The sequence below is a fragment of the Heloderma suspectum genome, chromosome 8 (assembly GCF_057233095.1).
Source record: "Heloderma suspectum isolate Gila_16-S chromosome 8, 16-S_ref, whole genome shotgun sequence".
Lineage (NCBI taxonomy): Eukaryota > Metazoa > Chordata > Lepidosauria > Squamata > Helodermatidae > Heloderma > Heloderma suspectum.
Genome location: NC_139465.1, coordinates 45,659,635 through 45,673,767, shown reverse-complemented (window position 1 = coordinate 45,673,767; position 14,133 = coordinate 45,659,635). Strand labels below are relative to the sequence as shown.

Below are 14,133 nucleotides of genomic sequence, written 5' to 3'. Positions count from 1 at the left end.
TTGTTTGTCCATACATAACTATGGGATTCAGAGGCTCTCATACATAGGCATGTAACCAGCCTGAAAGGGGTGTGTGTGCGTGCGTGTGTGTGTGTGTGTGTGTGTGTAAGAACCAACTCTCTTCCAGCTTCAAAAGCTCTGCTGCCTGGGTCACCAGAGTTGAGCAGGCAAGTGGCTGTTTGCAACTCCGACTTGTCACTTACATAGCACTTCTCATTTTTCTAAGTGCTCGACAGTCTGTTTTAACAGGTTCAGCCTCACAAAATCCATGTGAAATGGACCATACTCACTGTTATTTTCAGGAGGGAGAAACTGGAGAAAGAGACAACACAACTCAGGTTGTTCCCTGCCAGAGACTTTATTTCACATCTCCCAGGGTTTTTCTTGTTTTGTTATCAGAAATATCTGGCAATTTCAGGGACATTTTTGCAGAGATATCCTAAGGGATTCTAAGGCAGTTGCCCTGTCAGCCGCCAATGAGAAAGTAACTTCAACAGGACTAGCAGTTTCATCCACAATACAGAATACTGAGATCTCAGCTGATTTAGGGTAGAATCCCACTAAGTATTTACCGCAGGGGTGCAAAATAGGCCCAGGGACTAAATCTGGGGGTCTCAATCTGGCCTTTGGGGTTCCCCAGATGACCACGCCACCTTCTCCTGGCCCCACCCCTTTCCTCCAACTATCAACCATTGGATGGTTCCCTGGCTTTTGTGCAGTTTTTCCCCCCATTCTAAAAGGTTGAAACGCCTCTTCTAATGCTCAGTTCCTGGCAGCAGGCACTTTAAACTAAAATATGCAGTTATCTTTGGCCCCACCCCTTTTGTCTTCAGCCCCGCCCACCACTGGAATGTGGCCCCTGAGAGTTTGTCTGAAATGGAATTTGGCCCTCATGCTGAAGGAGGTTCAACACCCCTGATTTACCCTGAAGTAGGTTACATCGAAAGCAACAGAGCACACTTCTTGAGTGTACATGGAGAACAAACCTATGTATGCATACTCAAAAGCAAGTTACTCGCTTGTAACTGTGTTTAGGGTTGCAGTCTTAACTAGTCCTATGAATCAAAGCAATCTGTCTCAACTTCTTTATGGGTCTGAATTAGCCAGGCTTCGAAAAGATACGTACTCCAAATCTCAAGTCCACATGATCTAAAAAGCAAGGCAGCTGTAACAGGTAAGTTGGCAACTCTCAGGAAGGACAGCAGAATGGAGCAGTCATTTCTTCCACTACTCAAGAGTTAAAGAATGGGAGATTCTGCAGCACTTTAGGGAGTTGCCCGGGGCCAACACAAGAACACAGCCCAGAGATGCAGGTAGTCAGGACAGGAAGGGGCTGTGCGGCAGAGACAGACATGTGAAATGTTTAAATGCTGGCTGCATTTGCTCCCGTCTTCTCCTGGTAGCCTGGGATCCTCCCCCTATGTTGCCCCTGCCTTCCTGTCCTTCTGCTTGTGATACTCTGGAAAGGGACATATACACCGAAACAAACTGTCGCTGCCAGAGGGAACTCGCCCTCATGTGAAAAAAATAAGTCAGAGGACACCCTGAACGCAGCTGTTACTGGAGCTGGCTGCCCCAACCTGGCGCACTCTCCAGATGTGTCGGACTACATCCCCCACATCTGGCTGAGGGACGCTGGGCGTTGTAGTCCAACACATCCGGAGAGAGCATCAGGTTGAGGAAGGCTGTACTACGGAGTAAATCCCACTGAACACAGGGAGACTTACTTCTGAGCAGAGGCGGCCAGGGAAACCCCAACCCGGCTGGGGCCTCCAGCGAACGGATGTCTGACTGAGCGGGAAGGATGAGTAACTCCAGCCGGCCCCGAGGGCCGATGGAGAGCGACCCAGCGTGGCCGCTGCCCCGGCCCCAAGGATCTCCCCCGCCTCGCCAAAGGCACTCACCGAAGTACTCCTTCTTCTTGTGCATCTCCAGCTCCTTCTCCAGCTCCAGGGTGAGCGCCTCCAGCCTCCTCTCCACCTGGCTGGGGCCGCTCTCCCTGGGCGGCGTGACCTGGTAGGGGATCCGGAACTTGGAGGCCGCCCCTTTGGCGGCGGCGGCGGGGCCGTGGGGCAGCGCGGCGTCGGGGCTCAGCGCCGCCGGGGCCTGGGCGTGCAGCCGCGGGTAGGCGTCCGCCGTCGGCTCCGCGAGCAGCAGCAGGCTCTCCTCGGGCAGCATGGACGCCCGCGGCGAGGGCAGCTGGAGCTCCGGGTAGGCGCCCATCGAGCCGCGGGAGCTGCGCGAGCTGTGGCTGGAGATGCTCGAGCGGGGGCTGGCCAGAGCCGCGCCGCCGCCGCCCGCCGCCGCCGGGCCGTGGCGCGCCGCCGCCTCCAGCTCGCCGGCGCAGGACGACGAGGAGCGCGGGCTGACGTGCCGCTGGTCGTAGCCCATGCTGATGCCGCTGGTGCGGTTGCTGCTCGGCTTGCTGCCGCCGCCGCCGCCGCCGCCGTCGGACGAGCTGGCGAGGCTGGCGCGCGGGCTGGAGTGCTTGCTGGCGTCGCTGGCCGTGCTGGCGTAGCTGGAGCGCGGGCTGAGCGCCGCCTCGACGGCGCCGGGCGCCGCCACCACGCTGCCCCGCGGGCTGGCCAAGGCGCCGCCGCCGCCGCGGCCGCTCGCCTCCGCGCCGCAGCACGTCGAGGCCCGCGGGCTGGCGCCGCCGCCGCCGCCGCCGCCTTTGCCGCGCGGGTAGCCCTCGGCCGAGTAGCGCTTGTAGCAAGGCAGCGCCACCTCGGAGCGCGGGCCCGGGCCGTCCTCGCCGCCGCCGCCGTTCAGCGCGCGCAGCGGGAGGAGCGACGAAGGCTCCCCCGGCGGGTAGGGCGGCGGGGGGCCCAGCGCGCAGCCCCCGCCGCCGTTCAGCGGCTTCTTGGCCCGCACGTCCGCCGCCGCCGCCGCCGCCGGCTCTCTCCGCCGGCCGAGCCCGTCTTCGTAGAGCGCCAGCTCGGCCATCAGCTTGCTGGCTCTCGCCAAGCCCTCCTCGCGCCTCTCCATGCCGCCGCCGCCGCCCTCGCGGGGGGGCGCGGGCAGGGGCTCGCGGGGACCGCCGGCGGAGCTCGCGGAGGGGCGGCCGGCGCGCGCCCGCCCGCAGGAGTCACCGCGCGGGCATCCCGCCTCGAGGGCTTCGCCTCGCGACGCGCCGGCGGCCGCCCGGCGCAGGGGGCGGGGGCGCGTCGGGGGCAGCGGCCCCGTCCCACTCGCCCGCCCCGGGAAGGAGAGTCGCTGGGCCGCGCAATGGCGCGCCGCGCGGAGGAATTCGCGGAGGAATTCTCCTCCTGCGGCTGCTCCGCGCTCCTCGCTCGCCCCTCGGCGGCGCCCCGCGGCCGCGGCCGGGCAGGGAGGCGGCGGCGCCAAGGCAGCTCGCGGCGCGCCGAGGAGCCTCCTTTGTGCGCGCTGCCGGCGAGGGAGGGACTCCTTTGTGCGGGGCAGGAGCGCGAGGAGGAAGGGGACGGGCGCTGCGTCCCTCTGGAATGCGGTCGAAGCCGAAGCCGAACAATGGCTGCACCCGAGCCAGCCCGGGCGGGGGGCGCCGGGGGCAGCCCGCGACGCCCCCGCGCTCCCCGCGAGCGGCTTTGCTCCTGCGCCTCTTTCCTCCGTGGGGAGGGGCTCGGGAGGGGTAGGTGGGGGGCGCGCAAGGGCGGGGCCCGTGCTGCCCCCCTCCCCGCAGGAGCGGCGCCGCTCTCCTTCCGCCCCCCGGGCGCTGCCCAGGACCTAATGCGACCCCGCGCCCGAGGGCCAAGGCCTCGTGGCCCCCGCCGGCCGCGTCGCACCGCCGGTCGAGCGCCGGACCCCTCGCTCAGCCGCAGTGGGCGGCGGGATGCGTGCCCTCAGCCTGCCTTCTGGGCACATCTCCTCCACTGACTTGCCTGTCCTGACCCGATGAGCTGTTCTGGGCCACCACAGCTCCGGACAGAGTTACGAGGGTGAGTCTCTAAGGCGGGGTGCAGAAGCTCAGGCCCACGGGCCAGATCCACCCCTCCCAGGTTCCCCGAATGGCTACGCCCCCGCCTGCCCGCCCGCCCGCCCTCGGCGGTTTCCTCCTTTTGTGCAGTTGTTCCCCAATCCGAAAGGTTGAAACGCCTCTCCGACGGCTCTCTCACTGCCAGGAGGAGCTTTAAGCTAAAACAGGCTGGCTTTCGGCCCCACCCCTTTTGCCTTTGGCCCCGCCCACCGCTGGAATGCAGCCCCCAAGAGCGCCTCTGAAATTACATTTGGCCCTCAGGCTGAAAGAGGTTCAACACCCTGGCTTTAAGGTGCCCTGTCTGCTCTGAGCATTGGCCAAGGAACCCAACCACAGCGTTTATACACTCACACACACACACACACAGTTCAAGCTAGCCCCACAGAAATGCCTCCTGTGGGTGCAAGGGTACCCTGTGGGTACCAGGCTTGCAACCCAACAGGGTTGCACAGAAGCCTTTTGCTTGTGAAAACCACTACCTTCCGAGGGGCTGATTCACCCATCCATGTACACAGAACTTTATTTTTCTAGGCCCTGTAAGTAGTACGCAGCTGATTCCACTGAAAAGCGCTTGTGTGGTGTCTGTGGGTGGCAAATATGCAAGACCTGTTTCTGGTGTTCAATCTGCGAGGGCCCTTCACACATGCAGGTCGCCCCTCGATGCTTCAGGTGACAGGGATGTACAGACCAGCTATGGTTTGTGTGATCGAGGCAGCCCTGTTTCAGACCCCCTGATGGTGCAAATCGCGGTAGTAGCAGCATGAACAGCCCCCCCCCCCCCCGAGCTGTGGCTTCTCACAAACAGCACCCCCGTATGAGCTGTGGTGTGAGGAGCCTGGAGATGCCCCTTTCACACTCCCACATCCGTCAGCTGGGAGTTTGGCTGAACTGCGCCAGCTGCATTTGGTGTTAGACAGGAGACAGCAAGGCGGCTTCCTCTTGAACTCAGAAATCCTTACCATCACCTGGCCCATTCTTCCCCAGTTGGGGACCCTCCAGATATTTTGGACTTCCACTCTCATCAGCCCCAGCCAGCGGGGCCAAATAGGAATGCTGGGAGGTGTAGTCCAAAACATCTGGAGGGCACCAGGTTGGGGGGGGTTGGACCAGCCCCAGGGTGCTTCCAGACAGCTCCTCAGCCTTGTCCAGCCAAAGCCCTTGTGCTGCTGTTCCATCTTTTCTCCCTTAATGAATTATTTTCTGGTAACAATAACAATGGAAGCAGTGGTAGGAAAACACGGGAGGGCTACAGACAGAAGTCTGGACCCCCATGCGTTCCTGTGCCTGAGCCAGGGTGGCTGCACAACCAAAGCCTCGTCTAGAAGGGCCCCCAGTCCATTCTCCTCTGGCAGCAGGATTCTCAGCCAAGCTTCCCCAGCCTGGTGCCCTCCAGATGTGTTGGAATAGAGTTCCCAGCATCACCCAGCCAGCTTGCAGAACTGCTGTTGTTACCAGATAAGTTTACATTGCTGCAGCTTTTAGCTGTAAGTTGCCTTGGGGGACCTTATTTGAGACATACAGCAACTCGTACATGTATAAACAAAAAAAGATAATAAGTATGGATAGAGGATTTATATCTACCAGGCCGTGTTTTTTTGCCAGGCTTGTGGAGGCATTGAGTGGATAGTTAATTTGCAACCTCCCATCCCAAGCTGCCACCCAACCCAAGTACGACCAAGTATTGGGTGTGTGGGTGTGTGTGTGTCTGATTGAACTCGATGGGACTTACTTTGAGGTAACATACTTTTCTGAAAATGAGGCTTACACTGTTAAGCTTGCTCAGGCCTCAGTTTAGCTGCACTGCGAATCAGGCCGGGGCAAGTAACCCAAGAAACTGCTTTGCGTGGCAATACAGAGGTGACCAAAGGAGCAGCTCCCAGTCCAAGAGCGTCTAGCATCCTCCATGACATGGCAAGGATCCTGGGAGGTGCCATTCAGACTGTATCATGCAGCTGGTTGAGGTAGCAAACATTGCTGGCCAGATTAGATCTGCATGAGAACAGTTTGTGGACATGTATTTCTCCTTTACTTGTATCTCAGAGCACATTTTGAAAGGGTTATATCCCATGGTAGACTAAATCAGGAGTGCCAGTTAGTTTGGGAGAGGAGCAGGGGTGTTGCTCGACCATGGGCCCCAAATCTACTTCACAGGGCCCTGGAACTATTCCACAGAGCCCCGAGTGTCCATCAGTGCCAACAGAAGGTTTATTGCCATGCAGGGGGCAAAGTTCAAAGGGGATTGCAGCTGGGGAGGGAAAGAAATCTTCCCCCTCACAGCAATTTAATTTAGGGAAAAAACCTTTTTCCATTGGTTTGAGACGATCTGGGGCAGGGTGCAAATTAACGGAAGAATTCCTTTTATTTGAGATACGTTGGATGACAAATTAATTGGCTGGTTTTGCTTCCTGTGATAGTTGAATCAATCCTTGTAACTATTTCTACATTTGCATTTATAGATATAAAGCAGCATATATATGCACATGGATATGGGCCTGGCCCCCACATTTTTAAAGTGCCTCACAACACCCCTGGAGGGGCTAATCACCAACCCACACTGAACAGCATGAGCACATGGCAACAGTGGGGCACATACATGGAAGAGGACTCGGAGCTGAGACCTCGAGGGGCAGAGCTGTGCCTGGTAGTGCTCCCTGAATGAGCCGAGAATGTGGGGGCCTGCACTGCAACCACTTTGCGCACTTGGTTAGACAAAGGGTGACTGTTCCTCAGCAGACTGATCTGTCACTTTATTGTGAGGCTTAAAAGTCATCACAATTAATGTGCTAAAATATATGACCTGTTTGCAGTTGAGTTCTGAATACACCAAGAGCAACCCTTTCAACCTTGCTTTGAATCTCCTCCCACCTTCCCCTTCCAATCTCTTTGTCTCCTGTTCTGTCGAAACCTGGAATGGTGCTAGCCGCGCTGTAGCTGCCTCTTCTTCAAGTTCCCGAAGCACCCAAAGCAGCAATTTTGAATTATGTCATTCAAAAAAGAATTGCCAAAAAGAAGGGGGTGGGATCCCGTAGGAGCCAGTTCCTTATCTTTGGAGGATTCTGTCTTAGGCTGAAACTCATTAGACTCCGAAAATATTTCATTTCCAGCTGGATATTTTCAGCCTTAAATTTGGTCTCACCAGTGTTTTTAGCAGCAGAGCAATCCTGTTCGTGAGTTGTGGGCAGGGCTGGACCGCTTCACAGACGCCCTGCACTGGTGGGGAATTAGAAGATGAGAAGAGCCCTGCTGGATCAGACCAATGGCCCATCTCCGGCAGCACCCTTAAGTGGCCGTGCTTTTGGAAAGCCCACCAGGAGGGTACGGAGGCAAGAGCAGCTCAGTGGCAGAGCCCCTGCTTTGCATGAAGGAGGGTCCAGCTTCAGTCCCTGGCAGCATCTCCAGGTAGGGCGAGGAAGGAATCCTGCTTGAATCCCTGGAGAGCCATTGCTGCCAGTCAGCGTCAACAGTACTGGGCAAAATGGACCGAGGGCCTGACTCCGCAGAAAGCAGCTCCCTCTCTTCCTGAGAGCCGTCTCCCGTCGGTGCTCCCCAGCGACTGATACTGAACATGGAACTGGTCCAACTATGCCAGTGGAAAGAGTGAGCAGTGGCACAGCAATACCCTCGTGCCTATGAGACGCTGCCTCCTAAAGGGCGAAAAGCTGGGCAGAGCTGGAGCAGGGCACGGGTGCTGGAGGAATGCTGCGGCCACCCATTCCCACGCCCTGCGATGGTATCCCATTGCAGCTGCAAAAGAAGTAGTAAAAATAACAAGGAGTCTTGTGGCACCTTGAAAACTAACAGATTTATTCTGGCACAGGCTTTCATGGACTATAGTCCATCAGATAGATGAAGGATTATGGAAAGTTTCATGTTTTCATACAGTATATGGGGGGAGAGAAGAGTTGTAAACAGGTCAGAAGGGAAGTAAATGCAGAAATGAAATCTGCTCCTCGGGCCGAAAGGGATTCAGCTCTTCAGTCTCGGCAAGAGGTCTTCCCTAGGCCTACCCAGAGATGCCAGGGCTTGAATCTGGGGCCTTCTGCATGCCAGCAGGGGCTCTGTTGCTGAGCTGTGACCCTTCCCACAATCCCCTATCATGAAAGCCCCACTAGACTGAACCACAGCTGGCAAAAGGGACACATTTGAATTCCTCCCTCTGCCACCTCCTCTTCCCTGAAGTTTTGGAAGATTTGGTGGACAGATATATTTGGGGACATAGTAGGAGTTTATATATTTAAAAAGACACACCAAATGCAGCGCATGGCCAATTCTCAGGTGCAAGTTGTGACTATGGAGCTCTCAAGATTTCAACAGGGAGATTCCACACCTGTTGCAATTATAATTTCAGAGGAAAGAAGAGAAGCCCCAAACTGGTGTCTTTAGTTTATCATTAGGCATTAACAATAATGATAAATTATAATAATAAAGTGTTCAAAACACTTCGTCAGGGCAGAGTGGTTAGAGTGATAGACTAGGTCTGGGGAGGCCAGAGTTTGAATCCTCACTCACCAGCGGCTAACTTGAGGCCACTGACCTGGGAATGATGGGACTTGCACACATCTGGGGGGCACCAGATTGGGGAAGGCTGCCTTAGGCCATTCTCTCTCAACCTAATCTACCTCACAGGGTAGTTGTGAGGATAAATGAGTGTGTGTGCGGAAGAGGACAGTGTAGCTCCCTGGAGGAAGGATGGGATATCAACGTGATACGTACTTGATGTCGTTCATCCTTCCCATAGCTCCATAAGGTAGGCCAGGGGGGGCAGAAGGTGTTTTGGACTTCAACTGCCAGCATTCCTGACCATTGGCCGTGATGGCAGGGGCTTATAAGAGCTGAAGTCCAAAAACATCTGGAGATCTACCACCTCCCTACCCCTGCAGCAGGCCAGTATTATTACCCCCCCATTGAGGATGAAGGTTGGCTGATGCTGAGAGAAAGTAAGCTCAGTGTGGGGGCAAGACATGGACCAGGGATTTCCTGGCTCTCAGCCATGCCATGATACTACACCAGTTCTCTCTCAATCTCTCCATATACCACCTGGGGTCTCCACCATGGTGCCCTGTGGACGCCTGTCTTGGTGCCCACCAGGCTCCCAGCCCCTCCTGATTTTTTTTTTTTTTTAATTTTTAACTGGGAGACTGACTTGCTGCAGAGCAAAAGGCTGCCTTCCAGCACCATCTTTATTTGGGTTCAAAAGAATTGTTTTGGGTTCTGGAGCTCAGAGCCCACCCCTGCCTTGGACTTAGGTTCTTGGGCAAGTTACTTTTAGTATCAACAGTTTTCCTCCTGGTAAATGGGTATTTTGTGACTGTCCATGCCCACCATGGTGGCCATTTTATGGATGGTCAATCTGTCCATGGCATGACACTCCCAAAATTCCAGCTGTGCCAATTGACCCCAAAAGGTTGGGGATCCCCACATGGGACTATTGTGGGAGCTGGGTATACCATGTATGTATGCCCACATTGCAGATTACATTGTACGGGGGAGAGGGCATACATGGGTTTCTGCCTTACTGTGCAGAGAGGATTACTAGATCTTATTGAGCACAGATATACATTCAGATGCCACATATCCACCCTACATAGCTCCTTTAGAGTTCTGACTGGTTCTGACTGAAACCCAGAGCAGATTCACCACCCCACTGACATTGGAGCCACCAGCCTGCACTGTGAATGGGGTTTAAATATTGAGCATAGATATACATTCCAATGGCACATATCATTGTTTGTTCCACTGCACAGAGGCTTCACCAACATAAGGAGCATGTTCTTGCAACCCTAATGACGTTTCCTGGGAAATCAGCCCCATTGGACTCTGGGAGTGAGTTCCAAGAGAATGTGATCAGGAATGCTGGACTAAAGGCCAAACAATGCATGGTACTAATTGCAAAATATAGCTAGGCATGATACTTTTCTTTACTCTCATGTAAGCATGTGTTAGAGCTTCCCTTCTCCACCCGTTTCCCCTTGAAACTCTACCCTTGAGGTGCTGGGTGTTTCTGATGTCTCCACAAATTCAGCAGTGCAGAGGGTGTCAAAATTGGCCAGGGGCTCTGGCGGCCTCTGGCTTGCATGTTTCCCACCTAGTTATTATTTTAATTGACTGTTTTCATGTTGTTATTCTATAGTTCTATGATGGCAAGCCACCTCCAGGTATCTGTTTCTGGCTGAGAGGCATGGTAATTTAAGGTGCAACCCTATGTATGTTTAGAGAGGGGCACAGTGGGAGTTGTAGGACTTATTTCTGTCTAAACATGCATAGGGTTGCGCCCTAAATTAACTAATTTTTACTGCTTTTAAATGTTATTTTGTTTTACTCTTGTTAGCTGCTTTGAGAATAAATAAATATTAGACATCCAACATTATTGTCATTGTATTAAGAGAATGACAGTAATGAATGCATTCTGCTTCCGGTTTCAAAGCCTTTGGCAATAAATGCCTAACAGTAAACACACAAAAATAACTCCAGCCCCCAGGCCTTCAAGAGGAATCGCGAAACCCAAGTCCAGAGAGAAGCCACTAAGAACATTCTAGGGTCATAGGGAGCTGCCTTCTACGGAGTCAGACCTTGGTCCACCTAGCCCAGTACTGGTGACACTGACCTGCACTGGCTCCCCAGGGTTTCAGGCAGGGATCCTTCCTCACCTTACCTAGAGCTGCTGCTGGGGATGGAACCTGGGAACTTCTGAATGCAAAGCCGGGGCCCTACCACTGAGCTATGCCCCCCAGGGAATTTTGCTTATTGGCAGCCTTCCCCAACCTGACGCCCTCCAGATGGGATTGATTACAACTCCCATCATCCCCAGCCAGCACATCCAGTTGGATGATGGGAGTTGTAGTCAAGCCCATCTGGAGGGTGCCAAGTTTGGAAAGCTGGCTTATGGAGTCTCTGAGGCAGCCCCACCCCTCCGAACAAACTTGCATAAACAGTGCCATTCTGTGGCTGGACTTTCAGCTGCCTGAAATCAGTCAGAAGAATTGCCAAGCTGGCCCCTCCACCAGGCCAAGAACATTTTATCCTGTTATCATTCTTAATTAAACATTGGAGGCAAATGCGCTCTTGAAGTTCACAGGTTTTGAAACCCCAAAGGACACTGACAAAGGTCAAAGACCCAGTCCAAAAAGACACTGGATGGATGAGGCGCCCTGCCTTTTCTCCCATGGGTGCCTGTCCAATAGACAATACCTGGGTTCCAGTCAGGGTGCCACAGTTCAAGCGAATGGACAAGGTGGGTCGGTCTGAGAAGTGACAGAAGTGGTGGGTTGGCCAGGTGCCCTACTTTACAGAGAACAGTACTCTATTTGGAGAGCTGGCAGAGGAGAGTCCTCTATTTGAAGGTGTCCCCTTTGAAGAGATGCACAGTCCAAGTCTAAACCAGAGTAAAAGAACCCTAAGGAGGGAGAGCGGGCTGGGGCCTTGGAGCTGCCGATCCACACTTAGCAGCACAGCAGACTGAGCAGGAACATACAGGTCACCTGCCCACTCTTCTCTACTATGGTGAGATGTGAGATGGAGTCCAAGAGGGGTGGGAGTTTTTAAAAAAGGAAATTCTCAAGGCACAATTACAAACAATTCCAACAAGAAAAAAAGGTGGAAGACAACAGAAGAAGCCAATGTGGCTTCACAAAAAAATAAGAGAGGACCTGAAAACATAAAGGAAATGGAAAGAAGGCCAAGCGACAAAGGAAGAGTCCTGGCGAGTAGCACAGAATTGCAGGGATGGTGTCAGGAAGGCTAAAGCTGAGAACGAGCTGAGGTTAGCGAGGGATGCTAAAAGCAACAAAAAGGCTTTCTTCAGATATGTGCATAGTAAAAGACAAAGGGAAGAAATGGTGGTTCGGCTGTTAAATAAGGATGGAAAAATGATAACAGATGACAAAGAAAAGGCAGAGGCCCTGGCAAAGGCGAAGTACAGGCTGAAGGGGCAGGATTGCAGCTTGAGATCGATAGGCATATGGTCAAGGAACACCTAATGACCTTGAGGACAAATCTCCAGGGCCAGATGAACTGCATCCTAGAGTCATAAAGGAACTGGCAGAAGAACTCTCAGAACCACTGTCTATTCTCTTTGAGAAATCATGGAGGACGGGTGAAGTGCCAGATGACTGGAGGAGGGCTAATGTTGTCCCTATCTTCAAAAACGGTAAAAAGGAGGAACCTGGGAACTACAGACCAGTAAGTCTGACATCAATCCCTGAGAAAATTCTAGAGCAGGTGATAAAGCAATCAGTCTGTAAGCACCTTGAAAACAATGCAGTGATTACTCAAAGCCAATATGGATTTGACAAGAACAAATCCTGCCAGACAAAACCGATCTCATTTTTGGATCAGATCACCTCCCTTGTGGACCGTAGGAATGGTGTGGACATCATATACCTCAACTTCAGCAAAGCTTTCAACAAAGTGCCCCATGATGTCCTGATGAGCAAACTAGCTCAAAGTGGGCTAGATGAAACAACGATCCGGTGGATCCACAGTTGGCTACAGAATCGGACTCAAAGAGTGCTTATCAATGGGACCTTCTCCAACTGGGGAGAGGTAACGAGTGGGGTACCGCAGGGCTCAGTCCTGGGCCCAGTGCTCTTCAACATTTGTATTAATGACTTGGAGGAGGAGGTGCAGGGAATGCTGATCAAATTTGCAGATGACACAAAATTGGGAGGGATATCTAATACCTTGGAAGACAGAAACAAAATTCAAAGTGATCTGGGTAGACTGGAGCGCTGGGCAGAAAACCACAGAATGACATTTAATAGGGATAAATGCCAAGTTCTGCACCTAGGAAAAAGAAACCAAACACACAGTTACAAGATGGGGGATACGTGGCTCAACAACATGACAAGTGAGTAGGATCTAGGAATTGTCGATCACAAGCTGAATATGAGCCAGCAATGTGATGTGGCTGCAAAAAAGGCCAATGCTCTTCTGGGCTGCATTAATAGATTCATAGCTTCCAAATCCTGGGAAGTACTAGTTCCCCTCTACTCAGCACTGGTTAGGCCTCATCTGGAGTACTGTGTCCAGTTCTGGGCTGCAGACAAACTGGAGAGGGTTCAGAGGAGGGCAACAAAGATGATCAGGGGACTGGAAACAAAGCCCTATGAAGAGGGACTGAAAGAACTGGGCATGTTTCGCCTTGAGAAGAGAAGACTGAGGGGAGATAGGATAGCGCTCTTCAAGTCCTTGAAAGGTTGTCACAGAGAGGAAGGCCAGGATCTCTTCTCCATCATCCAGGACTGCAGGACACGGAATGATGGGCTCAAGTTACAGGAAGCCAGATTCTGGCTGAACATCAGGAGAAACTTCCCGATTGTTAGAGCAATACGACAATGGAACCAATTCTCAAGGGAGGTGGTGGGCTCTCCCCCACTGGACACATTCGAGCCAAGGCTGGACAGCCTTCTGTCAGGGCTGCTCTGACTTGGATTCCTGCATTGAGCAGGGGGTTGGACTCGATGGTCTTGTAGGCCCCTTCCAACCCTACTATTCTATGATTGTATGTATTGTACGACTGTATCTCTAATTAAATTATAGTTATTATTCCTGCATTTTTACCTATGCATATAAATTTGTATATGCAAATAATATGCAAAGTGATGTCCTCTTCCATCCTCTCTTTTGGCATTGTGTAAGTGGCCATCCTAGGAAGTGGTACATTCTAGAAAGGCCAGTCACATGTGGAACGTGCAGTAAAAGACATGATGTTGAGCTGTTTAGTGTTTAAATAATTAAAGGAATATTGGGAAATGAAGCATTGTTCACTGTATCACCTGAAGATTGGGGAACAACAGGTTTAAACCCCAACCAGACCTGCAGCTGACTTGAGGGGCTTCCCAGTCCAAAGCCTGTTTGAAGATAAAGGACCATAAGAAGGGAAGAAGCCCTGGGGCCTCAAGGCTGCCCATCAATGTTAGCCCCTGAAAAACAGCGGACCAAGCGGCACACAGGGCCACTGGTTACAGTCTTGTCTGCTGAGATGTACTGCTTCTGTTTATAGGAATTGTTCTCCAGATGCCCTGCCTTCTCCGTGGTGGAGCACTATCTGTGGCATACGCTCCCTGGTGAGGTCTGCCTGGCACCAGCATCTTTCTTGTGGCCATGTTGTTTGTATTTTATTACATTTTTTTAAAGTGCAGTTTTATAAGTCATTCTGGTACATTTCATGGAAGAGGGGT

The 14,133-nt window shown here is 53.1% G+C and overlaps 1 protein-coding gene across 1 annotated transcript in view; it reads right to left on the bottom strand.

Moving 5' to 3' along the window:
* Positions 1 to 3,085, bottom strand: part of WTIP (WT1 interacting protein) — a 104,087-nt gene extending 101,002 nt beyond the window's left edge. The window contains exons 1-2 of the mRNA XM_084812239.1: positions 2,101 to 3,085; positions 1,905 to 2,031 (exon numbers count right to left, since the gene is read on the bottom strand). Coding sequence (XP_084668365.1) covers positions 1,905 to 2,031; positions 2,101 to 2,988 — 1,015 coding nt within the window. The 5' untranslated portion in view covers positions 2,989 to 3,085. The remainder of the gene's footprint in view (positions 1 to 1,904; positions 2,032 to 2,100) is intronic.
* Positions 3,086 to 14,133: the final 11,048 nt, after the last annotated feature.